At 37.9% G+C, this 24,810-nt stretch overlaps 1 protein-coding gene across 1 annotated transcript; it reads left to right on the forward strand.

Moving 5' to 3' along the window:
- WASHC5 (WASH complex subunit 5) lies at positions 1-24,628 on the forward strand. Its single transcript, XM_079302980.1, has 29 exons — positions 1-127; positions 918-1,218; positions 3,092-3,237; positions 4,314-4,398; positions 4,663-4,763; positions 5,677-5,869; positions 6,411-6,563; positions 9,073-9,186; positions 9,657-9,828; positions 10,525-10,652; positions 10,966-11,095; positions 11,926-12,038; positions 12,687-12,853; positions 13,484-13,559; positions 14,252-14,362; positions 14,476-14,616; positions 15,974-16,054; positions 16,725-16,826; positions 17,446-17,625; positions 18,089-18,213; positions 18,592-18,754; positions 19,473-19,575; positions 19,682-19,761; positions 21,027-21,130; positions 21,638-21,767; positions 21,873-21,969; positions 22,369-22,522; positions 23,142-23,229; positions 24,210-24,628. The coding sequence occupies exons 2-29, from the start codon at positions 1,033-1,035 to the stop codon at positions 24,264-24,266; spliced, it is 3,480 nt and encodes a 1,159-aa protein (XP_079159106.1). The 5' UTR covers positions 1-127; positions 918-1,032; the 3' UTR covers positions 24,267-24,628.
- Positions 24,629-24,810: the final 182 nt, after the last annotated feature.

The raw sequence follows: 24,810 nt of genomic DNA on the forward strand, positions 1-24,810 counted from the left end.
GTGCCCGCAGCCGCCGCCGTCCCTGCCCGCGGGCGCTGCCGGGCACGGTGAGCGCGCCGGGCGGGGCGGGCACGGGCGGGAGCCCTGAGGGAGCCGCTGAGGGAGCGGGGCCGCCTGCGTGCAGACCGTGAGTTCGGCGGTGGCGGAGCGGGGCGGGACGGGACCGGTTCGGAGCCCGTCCGGCCGCCGCCGGTGTGGGTCCCGCGGTGGGGCAGAGCCTGCGGCGGCACCGGGCACCTGGGAGGGCTCCGGGCGCTCGTTCTGGTCTGAAGTGTCTTGGGACAGCACACTGTCACCTTAAATTTACCGCAGTCGTTCAGGTATTTGGTGAAAAGTCAAGCCTGATCATAACTTCCCATAAATGTTTCGGAAGCACGGGCGCTTATTTTTGGTGCTGCACGCCGTATCCCGCTGGAAAAGTGGGAGCGAATAAAACCGAGCAGGAAATGCAACCACACCGTGAAAGGTCGTCCTGCGGAAATATATAAAGGAACGGAGCTGTGCAATTTCCATTTGCTGTGAAAGTTTTCGTTATTGCCGAAACCCATTGTGATCACTTAGGTTGTATTTTTAAAGCGGCTCTTGAAAAACACTTTTTGGGAAGTGATTTTGCTTTCCTTGCACTGTCTCATTGCATGGTCATAATTGTTTCAGTATTTGTGACTGTTTCATTCTTCAGTAGTGTTATTCAGCTGTTCTTCTAAAATCACCCTGCCCCTGCTTGCTCGCACAGATGATTTCTCAAACTCAGTGCACACGCTGAAAATTAATTCCATGCATTTCTTTCATTTTACAAAGCTGTGCCTAATTCAGATTTCATACTTTGAAAGACTGGAGAATATGCTTAAATATCCACGAATTAAATTGTCAAAAACATGAGTATAAACCACTCTGGGTATGTGGGTTTGTTTCTACAGGTTATTAATGGGGCGGCTGGTTTCTTCATCAGGCTTTCTGCTTCCAGTAACCTAAAGAGTGAGGATCAGAACCAGACTGCAGGACTCCTGCTGCCCGGTCACATCCAGCTCCACCATGGTGGATTTTCTGGCTGAAAACAATCTCTGTGGTCAGGCAATTCTTCGGATTGTTTCCTGTGGAAATGCCATCATTGCAGAACTTCTGAGACTTTCCGAATTTATTCCTGGTGTTTTCAGGCTAAAGGACAAAGCTGATCAGCAGAAGTATGGAGATATTATATTTGATTTCAGCTATTTTAAGGTAAATTCTTTTATTGGTAAACTCCTTAAAGCATTGCACGTGAGAATGTTTTGGGTTGTGAAACAGCCATTCCTGACTATTGTGTTTGTTACTACTACATCCTCCAAAATGTTTGCTGAGTCATCTGGCCTATGGAATTTGATAAATACCAATTGTATAAAATCTGAGTATTGGATTCTGAGGAGGTAGTAGCAGCAGTAGTAGTAGTAGTAATAGTTGTAGTAATTGCTGCAGGATCACTACATTGTACTTCCAGTAGCAGGTTCTGAGCCTGCATGATTGGTTGTTTTCCTTCAGAGCAGTGCCTGGGCAGTATGCCCGTCTTTCTTCTGTTAAACTGTAGCTTATTCTTTGCAGTCATGAAAACTGCTTTGTGCTTTCCTGTCTGACAGTGCTGTGATTACTCTTTCACTGGACTTGTCACATGTGCTGAATAAATAAATAAATGAGTCAAGAAGTGTCCATGGAAAGCCCTTACTTCTCTTTCAGAATTAAGCTTGCAGTACTAAGTTCCCACTCTCATTTTCCAGCATGATTAAGAAGGAAGTACAGAGACTATCTAATCTGACTTTATTTGAATTATACATCACAAGAAATGGTAATAATAAAGCAAGGGATGCACTTTAAAAATTAATTCAATTTTATTGTAGTAGGACTTGTAAATTTCAGGCACTGACTGTGAGCCTTGGGGACTGAAAATCCAGAGCACAAATGATTTCACAGTTACATTCAGATCTTAGTGCTAGGTAGAAGTCTTTTTTTTTACACAAATTACTTGAAAATTTAAAAGCAGATAGATGTGATTGATGAGAAATACAATAATCCTTATAGCTGTAGTATTTTTTTAATGTTAAAAATGTTAACAGTGTGCTGTCTTTCAAAGTTAAACAAAAAAATCTGTAGAAGTCATAAGGCAGAGATTAGAGAATTTACAGATACTTTTACTGCAAATGCACTCCTTCTGTATTCACAATTCTTAGAATTATTAAATGGGGAGAAATTTGAAATTTGAAAAGTTGAGACTATTTACTTTGTCCATTTGAACTTCATAGGTAGTTTGGCACCTGCTTTTATCCTTTGTTTTATGTTATTTTTATGATATTTTGCACAAAAAGAATGTAGAAGAGTATTTTTTAAAATTCAAATTGTCAGCTGGGTATTTTCAACTAAATTTTAATAATACTACTTACAATTAAATGTTAACATTATTTTCATTTACATGGTGATGGTAAGACTGAATGGTGCTTATGAGAAATATAATTGTGGTAAAGGGTTAGAAAAGTTGTACTCTTGCTTTTAGGAGGTCAGGTTCTTCATCCAAAGTCTTTTTTCCCCATGTTTGTTAATGACAAAATTTCTATGTTAATTCAGGAGACAAGTGCTGAGCGAGATGTGCTGAGCATCTGTGGAAAAAAACATGTCTAATATTTTCAAACAGTTCAAATGTATGAGTAGGTACTAAGCTTTATGAGCCCTCAGTGTTACCTCAGGTTTCTGTCTGAGAAATCAACTAGATGAAATATGTAGAGGAAAAAATTCTATCAGCACTGCAAAAAGCACCTAGTGCCTTTAGATGTACTGGGGCTTTACTGAAAGCACTGGCTATTCTTTTCCATTGGTTACATTGAATAAATCATATTTAAAGTCATTGCATATTGTAACAAGGTGTGAGACTCACATTTATGGAATCAGTATTTAACCATAAAGTAGGTTAGAAAACTACAGATCCTTGTTTGATAAGAAGTGCTAACTCTGGTTTGCACATGGGGGTGGCTGTATGTGGTCTGTGTCCTGCTGTAAAGCAGTCAAGTAGAGATCAAAGTCAAGTATTGTCTCTATACACATATAAAAAAAACATATATATGTTTTTCAGGGGCCTGAGACATGTGAAGGCAAACTGGAAGCCAAGCCTGAGTTACTGGATTTAGATGAAGAATTTCGTGAAAACAACATTGAAATTTTGACAAGATTTTATCTAGCTTTTCAGAGTGTACATAAATACATTGTAGATTTAAACAGGTATGGTATCTTAAATACATACGGATTTTCAAAGACTGGATTATTATTTTGTGTTATTGATGAGAAACTTTTTATTAGAGACCTGGTATACTCCTTGTTGAAGCATATTCTTGTGCACCAGGAAATCTGGATTGCTGGAGTGAGCACTAACTTTTACTCCAACAGTTCCCTACCAGCTTAATATATGACTTGGAAACATTGAACCTCTAACTCAAATTTACAATTGAGGAAATGAGGTAGTTTTTCTTCATCTTGGAGATTGCCCTGAAGATTTTTTTTTTAATAAAAGGAGACTACATATTATTGAGTTTTTTGGGGTTTTTTTGTGGTCTTGCAAAACAAAATATCAGGTAGTTGGGGGTGTTTTAACTTTCATTATTGAAAAATTCATAATTGAATTGGCATTATTTTCTTGAACGTAGTTTTTCAGTGAAGTTGCCATATTCTCAAGTTTGCTACTCTGATGTGTAAAAACCAAAATGAAAGCATGATTAATTATTCTAAGAAAAAGTTACTGAGAATTTTAAACATGAGAGTTGTTTTTATTATTGATGTTATATGAAAAGATTAAATGTTTGATATTACTATTTAGTAGTGTTACTGGAAAAGCCTTTAATTGGAGTAAGTTTGTTAATTAAGGTGAACATATTTTATTTCTAATTCTACCTTCCAAATTGCAATAGAGATCAATTTATGGTATTTTTAGGAGGTATACTTAGGTAACTTGAAAATATGACAGTTTTACTACATTACTACTTGGCAGCCTTCCCAGGCTGTTAACTACCCATGACAAGATTAAGAGGATGAGCTGCACCTTGGCAAGTATCCTCCAGTGTCTTTCACATACACCATCAGGATATGGAAGGAAACTTTTGCCAACTAGTTGGCACTAGCTAGAGGTTCCAGTCTCTTATTTTATAGGAGAGCTTCTCACCTTTTTTGTCTGAAAAACACCATGCTGCTTGTACTAGGTAAATGTTCTGATGCATCTGTTGGCTTTCAGAGAAAATGTGACTGACTGAATTCTCATTGAGAGCAAAATAGTCAATGACCGAAGTTTTTGTCATGTTCTCTAGATACTTAGATGACCTCAATGAAGGAATTTACATTCAGCAAACATTAGAAACCGTCCTCCTTAATGAAGATGGAAAACAGCTTCTAGTAAGTATTGACTAGTTTTGTAATAGTAGAAAATTAACCCACTCAGTAAGTGTCAAACTAGACAAAAATTTAAGTTTACCAAATGCATTGAGGTGCTGTGACTCTCTTCAAGGAAGACAGAGCAAAAATCAGCCTGCCATTTTTCATGGTGTGTTGACTACATAGTTGAAATTGGGTTAGTTTGGTAACACGTTTTCTTTAAATGTTTTAGCAAAAACATGTTTATGTTAGTTTTCTTTCTTCATTCTTTCTCTTTCCACACAGTGTGAAGCCCTGTATTTATATGGAGTCATGCTACTGGTCATTGACCAGAAGATTGAAGGAGAAGTCAGAGAAAGAATGCTGGTTTCCTACTACCGATACAGGTGCTGTATATAGGTGTACAGAAGCACTCAAGGCTGAGATGTATAACATGCAGAATATTCAGTACCCTAGGTCATTGAATTAAGATAAATGGAAATGTTGACACCTTTTTCATCAACTTATTTTATACAGATAATTCAGTAGAGCTCTGAATATCAGTAGAACTCTCTGCTTTAGCTTTTAGCTGTGTTTGCAAGTTCACCTGCAAAATGAGCAACAGATTTTTCATTCTGTTACTGCAGACATTTGAAATCCACAAATGGATTTTCAGCTGAAGCTTTTAGGTTGCAAGTGCCAGCTATGAATGTGTCACAGGTTCCCAAATGTGCAAAGAAACTTTCTGAAAAGTCCTGACTGTCTAGGTGACAAATGTATTGCAAGTCAAACTTGTAGTTACAGTGCTTTATTAGGTAAATCAGTAACAAGTTTTACAGGGTAGGTCCTCAACATCAGAGTATAGCAGCTGGGGTCTTAAAAGGTGTCAGGGAAAATTCTTCCACACATATGAAGTGCTGCTTTGCCTGTGTTTATGCCTCCAGTATATAATGAGAGATTCTTTAACTCTGTAATGCAGAAGTGAATTGACAAGGGGAGTTCAGAAATGGGGAGTAAGAAAATGAAAATTTAAAAAAGGAAGGAATAAAAAGGAACAAAATCTCTTCTGAATATAAAGCTCCTTCTTTCTGTTCCTGAGTTCAATTTTCTGTCTGTGCTTTGTCTGCTTCTCTGGAATTTCATATGGACATTCATCAGCGTCCTATAACATGATATTAACGGAATAAACAATCAAAAACATCCTTTAGACTTTAGTATTTATTAATTTTCTTGTGAGAAAGGCGTGGTTACAAGGGGTGGAAGAAAAGGAAATTATTGCGTTATATAGCTCATATTTTGTTCCTGTTTTTTGTGAAATAGTGCAGCCCGATCCTCTGCTGACTCCAATTTAGATGATATTTGTAAATTGCTTCGAAGCACTGGATACTCAAGCCAACCTGGAGCTAAAAGACCTCCAAACTACCCTGAGAGTTACTTCAGCAGGGTTCCTATAAGTGAAACATTCATTAGCATGGTTATCGGCCGCTTACGGTCAGATGATATTTACAACCAGGTAAGCCACCCTGAGATAAAAGGGAGTTTTAAAGGGGAGTATCACATTGATTCTCAGGTTAATTGCTCAACCATGAAGTGCAGAAAAAAATAAATGACAGAGTTTGCAGGGGACTTGAGGTCAGGTAGTCCAACCTGGCTCAAGCACAGTTGGAGCAGGTTGCACTCAGCTGCATAGACTTGGATTTTGAGTATCTCCAGAGGTACAAACCACAGAACCTCTCTGGGCAATCTGCTCCAGTATTTGGCCAGCCTTGCAGCAAAAAGCAATGGTATTTTTTAATGTCTTACGATTGAACCTGTCTTACTTGATTCATTTATAGCATATTGTTGCCCATTAAAAGTAGCACACATCTATGTCAATTTTTACATTCTGGAAATACATCTGGTAAATATGTTGCATGTCCAGCTTACCTAAACAAACTTCTTGACTCATAGTATCAGATGTACAGATACACTGCACTCTTTAATGTGTCCCAGAATATTTCAGGTGGTTTATGATGCACTCCATTATGTTCAGCTTTGTTTTTACTTTTTTCCAGGTTTCAGCGTATCCATTACCAGAACATCGCAGCACTGCCCTGGCTACTCAAGCTGCTATGCTCTATGTGATTCTCTATTTTGACCCTTCTATTCTTCACACTCAACAAGCAAAAATGAGAGAGATAGTGGATAAATACTTTCCAGATAATTGGGTAAAAATTAATTCTGCTTTAAAACTGTTCCCTGGATTTAATGTTATAATATGTTATAATTGAAATTGTTGTTACAGTATGTGTTATACAAAAGTAATAATAACCTAAAACTGGAACAGTTTCTTCTATGTGAAAATTTTACTTTGTTCAAAGTGAAGCAGTCCAAATCAAACACTCTGGATAAACATGGAAGGCTGTCCTTTCAAAGTGCAATTTATTGTCTTAAATGCTTTAGTCAACTACACTCTAATACCATCAATATAAAGTGAGTCCCAGGAAAATGTGTGATGGAAGGCATTTTAGGCATCTTCTAGTCCAGCCTTCTCCTCAAAGCAGGGTTGACTTCAAAACTAAATCAGGCTGCTCAGGCCTTGCCCAGTTAGCTTTGTAAATACCTAAGGTTAAGACTGCAGCCTATGTCTATGGACACCTGTGTCTGTGCTTCATCACTCTCATGGTGAAAAATGTCGTCCTTCTGTACCGCTGGAATTTCCTTTGTTATGGCTTGTGGCTGCTGCTTCTTGTCATTTCACTGTGCACCTTTGACATGAGTCTGGCTCTATCTTACTCATAACTTCCCTTTAGGTAGTGAAAGTCCACAGTCAGATCCCTTGGACATCTTTCTTCCAGCTTAAGCAAACTCTGCTCTTACATACTGGGCTCCCACCAGTGTGATAGTGGCCTGTTGTTCATTCCAGTTTGTGCATGTCTGTCTCATACTGAGGAGAAATGAGGGTCTCATTTCTCTCAATGAGACCTCATGAGAGCTGACTAGAAGGAAAGATTTGCTTCCCTCAATCTGCTGGCTCCCAGTCTGGTGTAGCCCAGTGTCTGATTACTCTTTGTTGTCATAAGACTGCATGTCTGATTCATGTTTGGTTTGTCCAGCAGGACACTTAGGTCCTTTTCTGCAGAATTGTGGCATAGGCAGCCAGTCTCCAGATTGTGTTGTTGTGAGGGTTTGAGTCTGTCCCAAGTACAGGACTTTGTATTTGTTGTTTCTGAGCCTCATGTGGTTTCAGCTGGTGAATTCTACCTGGTGTGTCAGAAATGCTTTAGAGGACAGTCTTGGTTCCCAGTAAATCATCTCACACTGGTGTTATTTGAAAACTTGTTTAAGGATTAGCTCTATGCTGTTGTCCAAATAACACAGAAGCTAAAGCTGTCACTACATGTGTTTGTACAGGCCTTTTCAGATGTAGTGATTAAAGCAGAATTACAACATTTCAGTACAGAGATTTAGGATTTCCATCCAGAATCCCCAGTGTGCAAAAAACTGCTACTGAAATAGGCTGGCATATAAGAATAGAGTCTCTAGGTTGTCTATATCAAAGAGAATCAGACTTAACAAAGAAATTGTACATTAGTTTTGTATCTCTGTTGGTTTCAACTTTTAGTCTTCTATACCACAAGTGGAATAGTGGAGCAGCAATAGCTGGCTATTTCAGCAGACATTACAATCCCTCTGTTTCTGGAGAGCTGCAAGCTTGTTTTTGGAAATGAGAATTTGACACTGCGAATTTTTGATTATGCCAGCTTTTTTATTAACTCGAGTTCATAGTACAAATTGATATTTTTAGACAACACCTATCTTCTTGTGGTCAGATGTGGATAAATTAGCTGCATCATACAAAATAACCAACTCCTAGGCTGATTTCAAATTAGTTCTAGCAGTTGAAGTGTAGCCTTTTGAGGAACTGTCATCTACAGGAAATAAGGAGCTTTACTGCAACGATATGAGAGAAATCTTCATATCAGCAGACCTGGGTCCCATTTGCCTTTACTTGACACTGCCAGAAGAGCTCAAGGGCTGACAGTGTTCCCCTCAGTGTGGTCATGCCTGTGTGGAGGATTGTTGGAGCATCAGTGTGACAAAGCTCATAATCCCACAGTGTCCTGTACATCCTTCATCTGCCAGTAAACAGTCTTCAGTTTTTAATCTATTATCTTACAAATGTTTGTTACTTACGCACAATTCTGCATTTTTAATCATGCTTAAACTTGTGCTAGGAATCTGAAATCAGTTTCTCTTTGCTCCTTAAAAATCACTCTATTTAATCATAATTTCTTTCTGATTATATCACCATGAAAGATGCATTACAATTCAATTTGGTCCTTTGGGCATCCTCACAGTAAGATTAATTCATGTCATTTTTCCCTCCCTATAGTTTTTTCCCCAGTTGCTTTTATCAATCTTCTTTCGAGCGTCATGGAAATGAAAAATAAATCATGAGTTCATGAGGGAAAAAATTGAGTATCAGATATATAGTGACTGAAAGAGCTATCATCTTGTTTTTAGAAATAAGCTTCTAATTATTGTAGGCCTTTTTTTCAAAGTCTTCTTGATTCCAAAGGTAGTATACCAAAAAGTACTGCTACCAAAACAGTTCAGTTATCTCTTATTTCTACCCCCAGAGTATCCCTTTTTGTGATATTGCTAAATGCAAACTTTGTATTTTTCTTAATAATAACATAAATACAACTTCTTGTTTTCTGCTTCCAATTTTAGGTCATTAGCATTTATATGGGAATCACTGTTAATCTGGCAGAAGCATGGGAACCCTACAAAGCTGCTAAAACTGCCCTCAACTACACACTGGATCTTTCAAATGTCAAAGAGCAGGTACATAAGCCAGCATTAAGTATTTTTAGCAAGGTGCAAAATGTGTGAGCATCTGAAGTATATGTCATCAATAATGATGGGTCTTTTCTTCCTGCCTGCTATGTATGTACTATATTGTTTGGCAAACTTAGGGAATATGAGTAGAAAATTTTCCTTCATCTTTAGGAAAGAAGTTCACAAAGTAGATCTCATATGTAATTCACAAGTGTCTGTGTTCTGGGCAGATTTTTTGCAGTTGTTCTTTCCTGTTAGCCATTTTTCAGTAATAATTCACAGACATTATGCTTCCCGTGTAGCCTCTTTGCTTTAAAGTTTATCTTGCATCCTTTGTCCTGCACTTGCATTGTATAATATTGCTTATTAGTAATGGCAGTAATTTTTATAGCACTGCTTTGATCTGTGTGCCCTCTAAGCTCTAGGGAACGTGCTGTGTTCCATTTGAGGCAAGGATGTTGTTGCTGTGTTTTAAGGCCAGCAGATACGCCGCGGTCACGGAGCGCGTGCACACGCAGGTGCAGCAGTTCCTCAAGGAGGGCTGTCTGAGGGAAGAGCTGGTGCTGGACAACATTCCCAAGCTGCTGAATTGCCTGCGAGACGGCAACGTGGCCATCCGCTGGCTGATGCTGCACACGGCAGACACGAGTGAGTGCTGCTCACTGCTGAGCTGTCAGTCCTGCTCCACTGGGGCTGCGTTTTGGGGCCTGGGGGAAGTTCTGTTCTGCAGCTGTTGAAGTCAGCAGTTTCCTCTACTGTTTGCAGGAGATTGTTGAGCTGTTGTTCTGCAAATAGTCTCTTAAAGCCTTGCGTGAAACAGCACACGCATTGCCTCAGTTCTTGTGAGCCAAACATGGGTACAAAAATTAGTAGAAGTCATGATCTTGTTGAATATTATTCTGCAGAAAAGCATCGTTCTGAAAGTTTTACGTAGCTCCAAAAAGAAAGCAGTGGCAAACTTCTTAAAATCGTAGTAATTAACAGGTTGAAACCAAGGTTTTTGTTCTGTTGAACTGAAATTCAGCTGAAACTATTGATTATTGTCTCTTGTGTGAGTTTGGGTGTGTAAGCTGACCTATTTAGACATTCCCTTCTTTGAATACTTGTGCTATCTTTGAGGGTTTTTGGTATGCAAGAATGCTTCTATTATACCTCCATATCATTTTTGTGGTGGTTTTATAAATACTGATCTCTGGGCTTCTCAGTCAGATGGACTAAATTCACATTTAGTTCACATTTAGTGAAATTAGTTCACATTTAGTTAAAAAAGAATGAATGTAGAAGACTGAAAAGCTTGGCCAAATTCTGTATACCAGTGGGGAAATGTTGTCTTTCCATTTTCAGCTTGTGACCCAAATAACAAACGTCTCCGCCAGATAAAGGATCAAATTTTAACAGACTCAAGATACAATCCCAGGATCCTTTTCCAGCTTCTTCTGGATACAGCTCAATTTGAATTCATTTTAAAAGAGGTAATGTGCTACTAACCAGAGTCTTCTAAGGTCTTCTAAGCTGAAAATTTCACTGGATATTTTTATAAGTGACTAAAAATCAAAAAATCTGCATTTTACTGTTCTATAAAATTGAGTGAGCTCCTGTCACTGTATGTCCATCACACTGTCTGTATTTCTTAATAGTTTTAATTTTGTTTTTAATATTCTGACAAGATCTTGAAGTTTTGTAGTAATCACTAAGTCAGTTCCATCTGTTTTCACTATTTTATTTCACCTATTGTGATATGCCTGCTTGCCAGTTTTGTAAACCACATGCTTTGGGTTTCAATAGATGTTCAAGCAGATGCTGTCAGAAAAACAAGCAAAGTGGGAGAACTATAAAAAAGAAGGATCTGAAAGGATGACTGAGCTTGCTGATGTTTTCTCAGGAGTTAAACCTCTTACTAGAGTGGAGAAAAATGGTAATTATAAAAACTATACTGTGGGAGAGAAAAGTGATTTCTATTTATATTTCTAAAGTGCTACCAGAAGAAAATACATAAGTCTAATAATGATATGACCAGAACAATTTTCATGTTCCTCAGCTGCTAAAGAGGGCTCTTTAACTCTTGTCTTGTTTAGGTTTTCAGCACATACTCCATATGTAAGCAGTATTTAGGTGCCTAATGCTTTGATGGCCCTATTTTTAAAAGTATTTTTCATTCATTGATTTAGAAATGCCAGCTAAAACTATAAAATGGCATTTCACTTTTGTATGTATAATGGAGTTCACATTACCATGTTCTGTGTACAAAGGAGTAGAAAGATCATGCCCATTAAAATTAGAGATGGTTTAACGTCTTCCCTTATTCTTTTCCTAGTTGTACCTAGATTTCAATTTTATCAGCATTTTTCAAACCTTCTTTTACTTCTTCTCTACACTAAGTGGTATTCTCCAAATTCTCCAAGGACTTAAAAGTCAAATCTGTACTTCTTTCCAAATTCCTTGTACTTTTTTTTTTTTTTAAACATCTATTTTTTTTCTCTTGAACTGGTGTAGAAGTAAGATTTTTTTAATGCCAGTTTATATTGGTAGGTGTTTTTAATGTTGCATGTGAAATTTACCTGAGCATTTGCCACTTTACAAGTGTACATGTTGAAAGACTAGAAATGTACCAATGAAATAAAAACTTGTAAAAATAGTCTCCTATGTGTATAGCTTGTTTGTTTCTTTTGACTAGCAAGTTCCCTGTATTTTTGCTCCTATCATACTTGCAGAGATTTCATTTAATTTTTCTTAATTCTTTCATAGAAAATCTTCAGGCCTGGTTCAGAGAAATCTCCAAGCAAATAATGTCTCTGAACTATGATGATTCCACTGCAGCAGGCAGAAAAACTGTGCAGCTAATACAGGCTTTGGAAGAGGTATGGCAAAGACATTTTGAGATAAATGGCCTTGTCCTTCTGGAACAACAGCATTTTTTACACATGCACTGACTCCTAATAGCAGAGATACAAAACAGATCTGCATTTTAACAATTGTTTAAATCTATTAGATCATTGCTGTTATATATCTGTGGTAAGCAGGAGTTTTGAATAGACCTTAGTATTGTAAAGTAAGGGATACAGTATAAAAGGTAATGCCACCTGTAGCTGAGGGTTTGTAGGTTTTTTCAAAGAAATTAATTCAGTATTTAACATTATTTGTCAATATTACTCATTTTTTAGAAATTCTGAAAGTAAATCCATTTGAAACTAGAGAGGGTGATTTGAAAGGCAAAACAAAACAAAAAAAAAAATCTGTATTTTTTCTGTGTGTGCTTGTTCTATTTCCAGGATATAAAGGAGTACTCAGATTGATGTTTCACAGTACACCTCCTTGAGTAACTTTGTGAAATTTATTGTTAATAGACTCTATAACAGTCCAGGATTTAAGTGTCTTACTGCTACTAACATCCAGAAGTAATATGTCAGATTATTGCTTCTGTTTATATTGCTGTCCTTAAAGCTGAATAGAAAATAACAAAAAAAGAATCCTTTTTGAGTTTTGTTTGTTTCTTTTTTTAAATATAGGTCCAAGAGTTTCACCAGCTGGAAAGTAACCTGCAAGTTTGCCAGTTTCTGGCTGACACCCGCAAATTTCTCCATCAGATGATCCGAACTATCAACATTAAAGAAGAGGTCTTGATCACCATGCAGATAGTTGGTGATCTTTCTTATGCTTGGCAATTAATTGACAGGTATGTTAGCAGGACCTTTTTCTTCCAGTCACCATCTGCAAAACTTGTAGGAAATAACATGCATAAATGTTATTAAGGCTATAAACATTCCAATTTGAAAACAATCTTGAAGCATTATTTGGCAAGTTGTGGAGTATACTGAATTCTAATCAGCTTGTACAGGAATTAACATCCATCCTTTTCAGGTTGTTAACTGCAGGTTAAATTATAATGTAACTTTTTACTGTCTATCCTTTTCTAACTGTAACAGCTTTGTTAACCTCCTGTTCCCAGCCTTTAGTCCTATTAAGTGTTCTCCAAAATACTGGAGTTCATTTGTCAACCAAAAACAAGTGAGGAAAGACTAATGCTCAAGAACACTGTTTCCATGGTGGGATTTTGCTGAGCTGCTACTTCATTGCCATGGCTGTTAGCACTTCCTGATGCCTTGTCTTTTGCCCCATCTACCCTTTTTCATATAGGGTTTTTCTAACCAGTATCTCTTCAGACCTAAATCCTCCTTTAGTGAGGTTTGCTAGTGATCTCCTATGCCATTTCCACATTACATTGGTGCTGTTGACATACAATTAAACAGTTGAAAATAATAGTTAGAGGAAGAAGCTGATCTGTTTTTTTTGTTTCCTACTCCAGCTTTACATCTATTATGCAGGACAGCATAAGAGTCAGTCCATCTATGGTAACTAAGCTCAGAGCCACTTTCCTAAAGGTAAGTATGAACAGCAGTGAATGTACTTGAACACTGCAGGTCAATCCAAGCAGTTTGTTTAAAAGGCCTTAAGGCTCTGAAATCAGAAGAATTAAGACTTCTTTTTACCAGCATATTCTATGTCCAGGTTTTTTAGACAGTATTGAATTAACTCAAGGTTAGTTTTAAGGAAAATAAAACCAAGTTATGCGTGTTTCTTTAATGCAACAATTACACTGCTGCTGTTGGGCAAATAAGTGTCATCATCCAGCCTCTACTTATTACAGCTTTTTCTGAAGGCATTGGTGCAGAGATGGGATCCTCTGCCTATGGATCAGAACAGGCTGAAGGAATTGAAAAAGTCATGTTCTCTGTGCCCTTTGTTTGTTGGTGAAGCTCTGGCTTTAGATGAAAATATCTTCTGTAGAAATAAGAATGGGGATTAGTGTGAGTATGAAAATAAAATTACAGCTGAAGTGTCCCATGCAGCTGTTAAGATTTTAACAATCTTAGGGAAGGTAGCCTTATGGACTGTTGGACTTCTTTGACTTTTAACATTTTTTTTTTTCTCTTGGAAAGCGAGGTTTAACACTGCTCCTTAGGAAGAGTCTAGCACTTTGGGCTGTAGGATAAGAACCTGAGCAAGAGAATTAAAGCATATAATTTTCATCTGAAAAACAAACATCAAGTTAAACTGCTAACTTTGTTTCTAGCTTGCTTCTGCTCTTGATTTGCCACTTCTCCGTATCAATCAAGCGAACAGTCCCGACCTTCTCAGTGTGTCCCAGTATTACTCTGGCGAGTTGGTTTCCTACGTGAGAAAGGTGTGTGCTTATAAGGCATAATTGCCTTGTTCTCTAATTACTTGTACTTAATTGAGATTATTTTCTTAATGAGAATATACTGACTGTGGGTGTTTCTCCTCTCATTGACAAAGGTTCTACAGATAATTCCAGAAAGCATGTTTACATCTCTTCTCAAAATCATAAAGCTTCAGACTCACGATATTATTGAAGTGCCTACTCGCCTTGATAAGGACAAGCTCCGAGATTACGCTCAGCTTGGACCACGATATGAGGTGCAGTTAAAACAGGGAATTCTGAAAAATCAAATCTTGTAGGTGACCAACTTTAACCTAAGTTCAAATCTATACAGCTCTACAGAGTTACAGTTTTACAGTGAAGTTAGATTTGTTGAGTTAAAACTGATTGGTGGTGTGAGCATATGTAGGTTTCACAAGGACAGATGAGTAACTTTGGTGCTTCTGTTTGTAAAAGCTTAAACTTTTGATCTTGGGGAGAAAAACTAAAAAAATTATAAAGATATTTTTATTTATTGGAGAGGATAGAACCCTGAAAACCTGACTCTGAAATTAAGCTCTTCATGTTTGTCATTCTTGTTTCAAGAGGAGAAGGTCAAAGACTCAATAAGCCAGCAGAGTTAAGCTTTTTGCTGCTCTCAAATGAGGAAATGTAGGCATGTTGATTTGATCAGATAAAACTGCTGTTGCTCATTTTGTCTCTGATTTTTTTTCTTCATTGAAACAGCATGGAAGGGTGAGCAAACATTAAAATGATGTGGTTTTATTTTCAGTAGAGGAAGATGAGACACAAAAGCCTGAGTAGATCAGTAAGTCTTTCCCCCAAAGAATCTAATAATCAGTTAAGATGCCAGCTTTTCCCTGGAGATTTTGCTACAGTGCTCACTTGTTAGGTGTTTTCTGCAAACACACTGTGATCTCTGATTGAGCTGATGTTCAGTCCTAAACATTAGGTTTAAACTCCCCATGAGACTTTAAAATCAGTCTGGCTTGTGTGTGGGTAGGAGTGAAAAAGCAGGCAGTGTTCAGTAATGTTTTATTTTGAGGAGGTAAAGGGAAAACAGCTTATCTAAAGCTTTTCACTTCCAATTTCTGTTGAACTGTAGATCAGAAGTGTGTTTTCTCTATTCTGTGTTGTAAACACCTGAAAGCAAAAGACTGGCTTGTCTGAACCCTGAGCATAAGGATAATAATGACTGTAAAACTGTAAGTGAATGTGCTACTGTATTAGGTCAGTGGAAATACTGAGCTGGACTCATGATGGCAGAAGGCTTTTTTATAGAATAATTACTGTGTGCTGTGTTCCCAGCCTGCTCAAAGCTGAGAGTTTTTTCCATAGTATTTGTGCACACAAGATATGGCTGGTCATCCATAATCCTCTGAAGCCTCTGAGAGGTACCTGTGCTTTCCTACTGCTAACACACCTCTATTTATTTGACTAAAAGAAAGGTAATTGTATAAGTAAGTCTAGAACAAGATGTAAAGTTGAAAGTATATCAGTGCAAATTGTTTGAATCTAAAATAGGAAGCTACCACTGGGAAACATGGATTTTTTTTTTTTTAGAGTAATTATTTACATCTATTGATTCACTTCAATTTATTTTTTGTTTTACAGGTTGCCAAGCTAACCCATGCAATTTCAATCTTCACTGAAGGTATCCTCATGATGAAAACTACTTTAGTTGGTATCATTAAGGTAATGATCCATTATTTTAATAGAAAAAGGTTTTTTGATGGCAATTAGCACTTTAGCACAGGTTTCAGCTCAGTATATGAGACCTCAAGGAAAAATAAAAAGACAAGAAAATGTATGTTCACATACAAATTTTCAAACAGTGATGCCTAAATTGGCAGCCAGGTGAAAACTATATTTTTTTCAGGTTCCCTGGAACCCACAGTCCCCATTGTAAACAGATTCATCCACCATAGTTGATGATCTTTGGAGGTTTTTCCTGCTGGACAGCTTTTCTGAAGAGCTATTTCTTCCATTGGTGTAAAACTGTGCTGCAGTTTTACATTAAGGCTACATTGATACTTCTTTGAGAACTAGAAGCAAGTATTCTTTAAGAAACATACACTTCTTAATACATACTGGCTTCTTAGAATTGTACAGCATTCTCAGTGGATCATGAACAAAGGTTGAATATGGGAATTACAAACCTTTGCCATTCAACTTATAAATAATTTATTCTCTAGTAGAAGTACGTAAGTTTTTATTCTTTGGACAAGCTCTGGTGGTTAAAAGCATCTGTTAACAATGCTTCCCTATTTATCCAAAGTATTTAATATCTGTCTTGGTACAAAATAAATCCCTTGTATCTTTTATACCTTTCTGACTTTAAAGGAAAAGTGTTTCTTCTACTTAGGTGGACCCAAAACAGTTACTAGAGGATGGAATAAGGAAGGAGCTGGTAAAACGGGTGGCCCTGGCTCTTCACAGGGGCCTTATCTTTAATCCTAGAGCCAAGGTTGGTTTTTAATTTTATATCTATCTTGGGTGTGTAGGGACACATATTTTATGTGATATTTTATTATACTTCCTTCTAAAAAGTAATTTATGCTTTTATGTGCAGATTTCCTTTTTGTAAAAACGTTTTGGACTACTGAAGGTTATTTGGAATGCTTTATTTGATGTTCAGATGGGTTTATAAACTGCCAAGAGTACATAGAATTAAAAAACATATTTTTATTCTATTCTACAGTGTCCTGTAAATTCTGAATTCACAGTACTGCCTTTGTCTGTGAAGACTGACAGGTCACATAAGCCAAGTAAACATAGATAAGTAATGATAAAACAAGGAGTGATTCCTTGCTTTGATCCTATCCAGATTGTTGAATCTCCCAGGTCAATCAATTGTTCCTCTAAAGGCAAAAATAAATACGAAAAGTGGGAGGAAAAAATGCTTAGTAAGAATTAATTCAGATATCAAACTTTGATAAATTTCTCAATGCTTTTCAGATCTGCCTGGACTGTAGTGAAATACTCTAAGGTTGTCCTATAAGGGTATTTAGAAGGCTTTTACATTTTCTTTGAATTCTACCTGCTCACAGTTTTGGTTTTATCTTTTTGTTGTTGTTTATCTTCAGCCAAGTGAACTCATGCCCAAACTGAAAGAAATGGCAGCTACAATGGATGGGTTCCATCGATCATTTGAATATATCCAGGATTATGTCAACATATATGGCTTAAAAATTTGGCAAGAGGAAGTGTCTCGTATTATTAACTATAATGTGGAACAGGAGTGCAATAACTTCTTAAGAACAAAGGTACTACTTATATCCAAAAACAAAAAAGGTGATAAATGTCTTTAAAGTTGGCTGTTACTGTGGAGCATGTGACGTGTGAGCTTGTGGAGCATGTTGCATATCCTGTGACTTATGGAGCATGTGTACCCATTGTCCATAGCATTGTGACTTCAACTGAATGTGCTACATCATCAAACAGATGTGTAAAACATCTGCCCCCAGCTTATTCTGAAATGTTTAGGCATCCCCCCTGCATTATTTGTACATAAGAGGAAAGTACCCAAACTAGAATATTTTAATATCTTTTTGCAATAAGAGTCATTCTTCTCTTTGCTTTATTCTGTTTTTATAGTGTTCTGCTATGTGTAATTTACAATATTGTGTTGCAGTGTGCTCCTTTTAAATCGAACAAAAGGAAAATTTCTAAGCAAATTTAAAAGGTGCAATGTGAATGCTGCAAATAACTGTAAAACTTATTTTTCAGATTCAAGACTGGCAAAGTATATACCAGTCTACTCATATTCCTATACCAAAATTCACACCTGTGGATGAATCTGTAACATTTATTGGTCGTCTTTGCAGAGAAATCCTGAGGATCACAGACCCAAAGTAAGTACTGTGTGTCACAAGCACCGTGCATTTGATAGCTCCAGTTCCACCAGACATGAACCACAATGCAAGACATAGTTTTTCCTTAGCTGTCTTATCTTTATCTAAAACCAGATTTACCCAGTTCATCCTGTACACTCTAAATATTAGTCTAGAAAAGTGGTGATTTTAGTCTAAGAAGGAAAAGAGTGTGATAAGCAAATGGAGGATGGAGAAATCAGGGAAGGGTGACAGAACCCTGGTGGAGGGAGGAATAGCCAAACATCAATTGAGATACTTGGAGAGTCTTTCTCATCTCATCAATAACTCATTGCTGGGAGTATCACAGGAACTGTTTGCAGCTTTTTCTGAAGTTGTTTGCTGATTTTTTTTCCTCAGAATCACGTGTTACATTGACCAGATGAATACCTGGTATGATATCAAAACTCATCAGGAAGTAACCAATAGTCGTCTGTTCTCAGAGATCCAAGATACTCTGGGTACCTTTGGTCTCAATGGCTTAGACAGGCTGCTGTGTTTCATGATTGTAAAGGAGCTGCAGGTAATTTTTGAGCTTCAGTTTTTCAAGGCCACAAGGCTTTATTGTTTAATAATGAAATTTAAAAAAAAAATCTGTTCATTACTGAAATGGTAAAATTAAATCAAAAACATTTGAAAAATGGTTGTTCAACTCCAAAAGTGAGAATTTCAGTTGCAGATAAAATGATGGAAGTTGGTGCACTTAAGTAAATGTTGCTGTGTAATTCCAGGTTGTGTGGGGATGCTTTCTGAAGGTGTAAACTATGTGTATACTTAAAAGTATACTGATCTCAGGTCAACTTCTATTTTTCTGTTTAGATATCAGCAAAGATTGTTTGGGTCTACCATGATGCATAAGGTGTCAATTCTTTGTAATGATTGTTTGTCTAGTACCTCCTATCTGAAACTAAGTTTTTTTGTTTCCTGAGAAGAATCTAGTTCTAGCCTGGTTAAGAGATTTTAAGGGAAATAAGTATCAATGAACACAGTTCTTCCTGAAAAATTGAATTAATACTTGTCCATAGTGTATATTAGATGCTGACAAGGGGGATCTTTTAGTTGTTCTAACATTGATTAACATAATTGCAAAAAGCAAAAATTGTAACTACAGAATTCCTCAACTCTTCATCTATGGAAATAGTCTTTCCCTGCTGTTAAAAAGTGTGGTTCCAGTGCCATCAAGATTAATCATAGAGTGCATGTGTGATAATTTTACTTACTTATTTTTTTCTTTTATTTAGAATTTCCTCAGTATGTTTCAGAAAAATATATTGCGTGACAGGTCAGTACAAGATACCTTGAAAGCACTTATGAGTGCTGTAAGTCCCCTCAAGGGAATCATAGGTGAGTGTTTACTGGTTAAGATTGAGGAATGCAATTATCTTTGTACACTTGCATTTATTTCTCTTCTTGTTCTTTTTTTAATACCTCACCCTTCTTCTTTTCTCAGCAAATTCAAACAAGATTTATTCTGCAGCAATTGCAAAAACACAGAAGATCTGGACAGCTTATTTAGACTCCATAATGAAGGTAGCTTCATGTGACTTACTGTTCCTCAGAATTCACTCGAGGCTCTTTGGTTATATTGGCCCCTCAATTCGGGAGGGACATGAAGATGCTGGAGCATGTCCAGAGAAGGGCAGCAGAGCTGGTGAAGGTCTAGAGGGTAAATCCTGTGAGGAGCAGCTGAGGGAGCTGGGGGTGTTTAGTCTGAAGGAGAGGAGGCTCAGGGGGGACCTTACCTTACAACTCCCTGAAAGGAGGCTGTAGCCAGGTGGGGGTTGGCCTCTTCTCCCAGTGACAGAGGACATGCACCAGACGAGGTTCAGGTTGGACATCAGGAGGAATTTCTTCATAGGTAAGGCTGTTAAGCATTGGAAAAGGCTGCCCAGTAAGTGTGGAGTCAGTGTCAGGTGTTCAAGGACAGACTGGATGTGGCACTCAGTGCCAGTGTTCACTTGACAAGGTGGTTTTTGGTCATAGATTGGACTCAGTGTTCTGAGGGGTCTCTTCCAATCTTAATGGTTCTGTGATATCTTAATCTGCTTATTTACAGTGTTGTATTATATTGACTTGGAATTGTGTAGCATCAGAAGTGAAGTAGGCCTGGGTTTGCAAGAACTCCTGAGCTTCCTCTGTATGGGCACCCCACACTCCACAAAGTGCTTAGCACTGAGATTCATAAGGAGTAGCTCACCAAAGCAGGAGTCTGGCACTAGAGATCAGATCTGGGCAGACTAAGTTCAGTATCAGGAACTCTTGAGACTCCTCACAGTGCCTTGTAACCACAATATACCCAAGGATAAAGTTTGGAGCAGCAGTATTTCCCAGATTTGGCTTGCCACAGAAGGCAACGTACTGTGCTGAAGATAAGCTGTCCCATTATCTCAGCTCTTTATCTTGTCTCTGTTATGATATATTGGGACCAGCATTTTTCAGAGTGCTGTGAATGTTTGTTTATGTTACTGGAGTGAAGAGGAAAGGAAGGTTGACTGCAATGAGCCTCCCTGATATTTTTTCTCCTGCCATGCTCACCCTGAGGTTTCAGAGAGTTGGGAGTGCAGATATTTTCACTGACCTATGAAAAGCATGTAACTGGGTTTTATACTTGTTACCTTTTTTTGTGCTGTTTTCCCATGGTCTATACCTATGATCAGGAACTGTGTGTAAACTTCAAGCACTGTGGCTACATCTCTGCTCTGAGTGCACTGTGCAGTTGGGGTCAGTCTTTGACTCCACTCTTCCTTCATTGCATCCAGTGTAATACACCTCCCTCTTTGTGTTTGTGTCCACAGGTTGGTCAGATGCAGATCTTAAGACGGCAGATTACCAATGAATTAAATTACTCCTGCAGGTTTGACTCCAAGCATTTGGCTGCTGCTTTGGAAAATCTCAATAAGTAAGAAGCAAAATGTGCTGAAGAGCTGCATGTATCATTGGGATGTAATTGTTATCAGCTCAGCAATCCTTAAAATCTAAATTACAGCAAAAGGTGGAATCTGATTTATGTGCAGGTTTTTGTTGAATTTTTGAATTTTAATTTTGAATTTTGAATTTTGAAATTTTGAATTTTGTTGAATTTGAATTTTAACCCAGCAAAAGCATTAAAAATAAATACTTGGCAAGTAATTAGTTTGAACATGCAGTTTCTAATAGCATTTGGTTATACCTGGTCCTGAAGTCATATTTAGATTAGAAAAAGGAACAGAATATGTGTGGTGCTGATTTTGAATCAAATACGATGTTTGTAAAAAGTTACTGCAGAAAAGGTGTTTTACTCTTGGTTGTGGCCATGTAGAGGTTTTGTATCTTTGAAATTTTTAGATTAGTATGACATGTGGCATCATGTAAGGTTGATTTGGGGATAATTTTTAAAAATATTTAATATAATCTATTTTGCTTTTAGAGCAATACTGGCTGACATTGAAGCACATTATCAGAACCCATCACTGCCTTATCCTAAAGAAGACAACACTCTTTTGTATGAAATCACAGCTTATCTGGAAGCTGCTGGCATTCACAATCCATTAAACAAGGTCAGGCATACATTCTGGTGGTTTTTTTTCTTTTTTTCTTAACTGAGAAAAAAAATAACATAGATGTGCTGTACTACTCTTTTCTTTTTTTTTATTTCCCCTCAGATCTACATAACGACAAAACGTCTGCCGTATTTTCCCACCGTCAACTTCCTATTCCTCATTTCCCAGTTTCCCAAACTTCAGTACAACAAAAATTTAGGTAATGTGTAAGTTGCTGTTTGTCTAAACCTAATTAAAACATATTTGAAATTATCTGTTGAGAAGATAGTAAAATTACCTGTGTAGAAAATAAGCAGTTCCTGACTTCAGTCCATCATGTGCAGACAGTTTTGTTATTCTAGTTAAGCCAAATACAATAGGGTAGGAAACAGACTCCAGACCTGTGGGTTTCTCATTCTGTCCTCTGCCTCAGTTAATATCCTTTAGCTATTTGCCATGGAAGACATGCAGTTGTTACATTAGTTTTGAATTTTTTTGTGTGGACAAGCAGAAGGGGAGAGAGAGCACAAAATCCATGAAGAGTACATTACATATGTTAGCCTGTGCTATAAGGATATGTTCTGTTTTATAAACGTGTGTTCTGGTTTTTTCTGTGCAGGAGTTGTGTGCAAGAGGCCAGCTGATCAAATTGACTGGCTTCCTTTGGTTCTGGGGCTCCTTACCCTTTTGAAACAGTTTCACTCAAGATACACAGAACAATTTTTGGCTCTGATTGGTCAGTTCATTCGTTCAACGATGGAGCAGTGCACAAGGTATCCATGTTTTACATTTTACCCAAGTATCACCTCTGTGAAGAGGACTTCAGCAGTAAAAAAGCACTGCTTTTTCAGTATTTTTGTTCTAGCAGAGTATAGTTGGCATTTGCAGTCTTTTGGTACTTGGAGGGACCTTATAAAAAAGATGGAGAGGGTCTTTTTACATGGGCAGACAGGGACAGAAAAAGGGAAAAAAAATTTAAAGGGGACATGGAGATTAATGTTAGGAGGAGATTCTTTCCCATGAGGTGGTGAGGCACTGGAAGAGGTTTCACAGAAAAATTGTGGATGCTCCATGCCTGTAGGTGTTCAGGGCCAGGTTGGGTGGGGCCCAGAGTAAACTGGTGTAGTGGATATTGTCTCTGCCCATGGCAGGGTTGTTGTGACTACACGATCATTAAAGTTCCTTCCAGCCCAAACCATTCCATGATTGCATTACACAATAACAATAATACATTTTATTAAATAGAAGATTAAAACACTGTTTCTATTTATAATGGAATCACATGGCACCTAGTAGAAATGGTGATATTTGAAGTCTGGCATTTTCAGGTAATTTACTCCAAGTAATTCGTAAATTAGTAAGAGTGTGATTTCCATGGTGGTTTAATTTTAGCCAGAAGATTCCAGAAATGCCTGCTGATGTAGTGGGTGCCCTCATGTTCCTGGAAGATTACATTCGGTACACCAAATTGCCAAGAAAGGTAAGAAAGAATTCCATATCTCTAAACATACCCCTAAACACCCCAACCATTTTCCCTGGAAAAAAGAACAGGGACTGTGCTGCCACTCCACTTTAGCCAATGAAGGGATCTTGCCAGGCAGACACTGCCCACACCTTCCATTTGCACTACAAATGAGCCAACATAACAAATAACAGGTCAGGGTCCTGCTGATGCAGAAGCAGCCCTGATTGTTAGAGATCAGTCCCATTACCACAGGAATGAATAGATGAATACTAATAAATAAAGGATTTCACCTTGGTGCCAATTTCAAACAAGCCTGTTAAAGTTAATCTTCAGTGTATAATGCTGGGAGTTGTTGGGAAGGAAACTTAGCAGTCTTCTAAACACAGGGCAAAGAGATAATTAGCAAGTCTTGGTGAAACACTGTATCTGAATTTCCTTCACTTTCTTCCGAAGCTGATTTCCCAGGCAGTTTCCTTGTCTCACATGCAAGAGAAGTGCTAAAAGTCTACTGTAGAGAGACTATTTCAGGTTTAAACAAAACTTAACTGCATTTAAAGATGATCTATTATTTATACACAGTATTGAAAATGTCATAATCCTGTTTGCTATATATAAGCTGTACCTCTGTGGTTCTTGAATAAGCATTCAATAGCCATTCACAGTGAAGTGAGAGAGAGTCTTCCAGTCTCCTCTTCCCAGCCCACAGTTCTGTGTGGTAGAAGGTCCCTGTGTCTCCTGCAGCTGTAGCTGATGCTGTGTGGAGGCACAGCAGAGAGGACAGCAGCATTCCTCCAGTCCCACCCAGTACCTGTGCTCCTGGCATCTCCTCAGAGCCCTGGCTGTGCTGTTCCTGCCTTGCTTTGTGCACATCCAGGAGCCAGGATGGCTCAGGTCAATGCTGTGTGTGCCTGAGTCATACATCAGGTATGCTTGTTAGTGGATGAATGGACAGCATATGGACAATGCAAATGCCTGTGCCTTCCTGTGTCCCTCAGGTTGTTGAAGCACACGTGCCAAGCTTCATTTTTGATGAATTCAGAACTGTTCTATGAACATAGAGAAGGATCAATGCTTTTCTCCAAACCTGAAATGAGGAGTTGGGGCCTGAGGATGAGGCAAGTACAGCTGTTCTGAACTGTGTCTTTTCTGTGCTTCAAGGCAGTGCCTGCAGCTGTCTCTGTGAAATGTAACCATCAGCACTAGTTTGTATAAGCCTTGTTTAAATCTTGGCATGATACACAGCATGTATCTCCTCTAAACAGTGTACATTTTGTACTGCACATTATATATGCTGTATTTACTTGTTTATATATAAAAAGTTTGGGTTTTTTGTTCTGAGGAACTATCTGTGGAAGTTTGACTTTTGTATCAGAAATGAACAATGAAATTGGAAATAAAGGTGTTGGATAGTTTACCAGGACTGATGATTCCAAATACAAGTTTCTTTTTAAAAGAACCATGAGTGAGAATGCATACACAATGTAGAGAGGTTTGATGTCTGCCTATGTACTACAAACAGTGTAATTCTATAGAGGACATAAAATAATCAAATATTTACAGCTGAAAAGTCCTGTAAGGCTAATTAAAGGCACAAAT

This window comes from Erithacus rubecula (assembly GCF_903797595.1).
Source record: "Erithacus rubecula genome assembly, chromosome: 3".
NCBI lineage: Eukaryota > Metazoa > Chordata > Aves > Passeriformes > Muscicapidae > Erithacus > Erithacus rubecula.